The 341-nt window shown below is 68.3% G+C and overlaps 1 protein-coding gene across 1 annotated transcript in view; it reads right to left on the bottom strand.

Annotated features, from left to right (window-relative positions):
* The window catches only part of MRPL41 (mitochondrial ribosomal protein L41), a 452-nt gene extending 199 nt beyond the window's left edge, over window positions 1-253 (bottom strand). The window contains exon 1 of the mRNA XM_009587196.1: window positions 2-253. Coding sequence (XP_009585491.1) covers window positions 2-253 — 252 coding nt within the window. The remainder of the gene's footprint in view (window position 1) is intronic.
* Window positions 254-341: the final 88 nt, after the last annotated feature.

Here is a 341-nt window from a genome sequence, read left to right on the forward strand (position 1 = left end):
TCATAGGCGGATCGTAGCCCGCGGGGGCCCGGTACGAGACGTAGGGCTTGAGCTTGAAGCCCTCCAGGTCGGGGACGACGAACTGGGGCACCATCTCCTTGATGAGGATGAACTTCTTGTTGGAGGTGAGCGCGCCCAGCTTCTTGGCCCCTCGGCCCTTGTTGTAGCTCCGGGGGCCGCGCTTGCTGGTGAACGGGGACATGCGGTCGGCGCCCCGCACCAACCCGCGGGCCAGCTCGGTCAGCAGCCCCATGCCGGGCACCCTAAGGCTCAGCGAAGCCGGTCCCGCCCAACTCCCCTCAGTTCGGCGCGCTGCGACCTCCGCACACGCCAACACCGCC

Source organism: Fulmarus glacialis, unplaced genomic scaffold (assembly GCF_000690835.1).
Source record: "Fulmarus glacialis isolate BGI_N327 unplaced genomic scaffold, ASM69083v1 scaffold34721, whole genome shotgun sequence".
NCBI lineage: Eukaryota > Metazoa > Chordata > Aves > Procellariiformes > Procellariidae > Fulmarus > Fulmarus glacialis.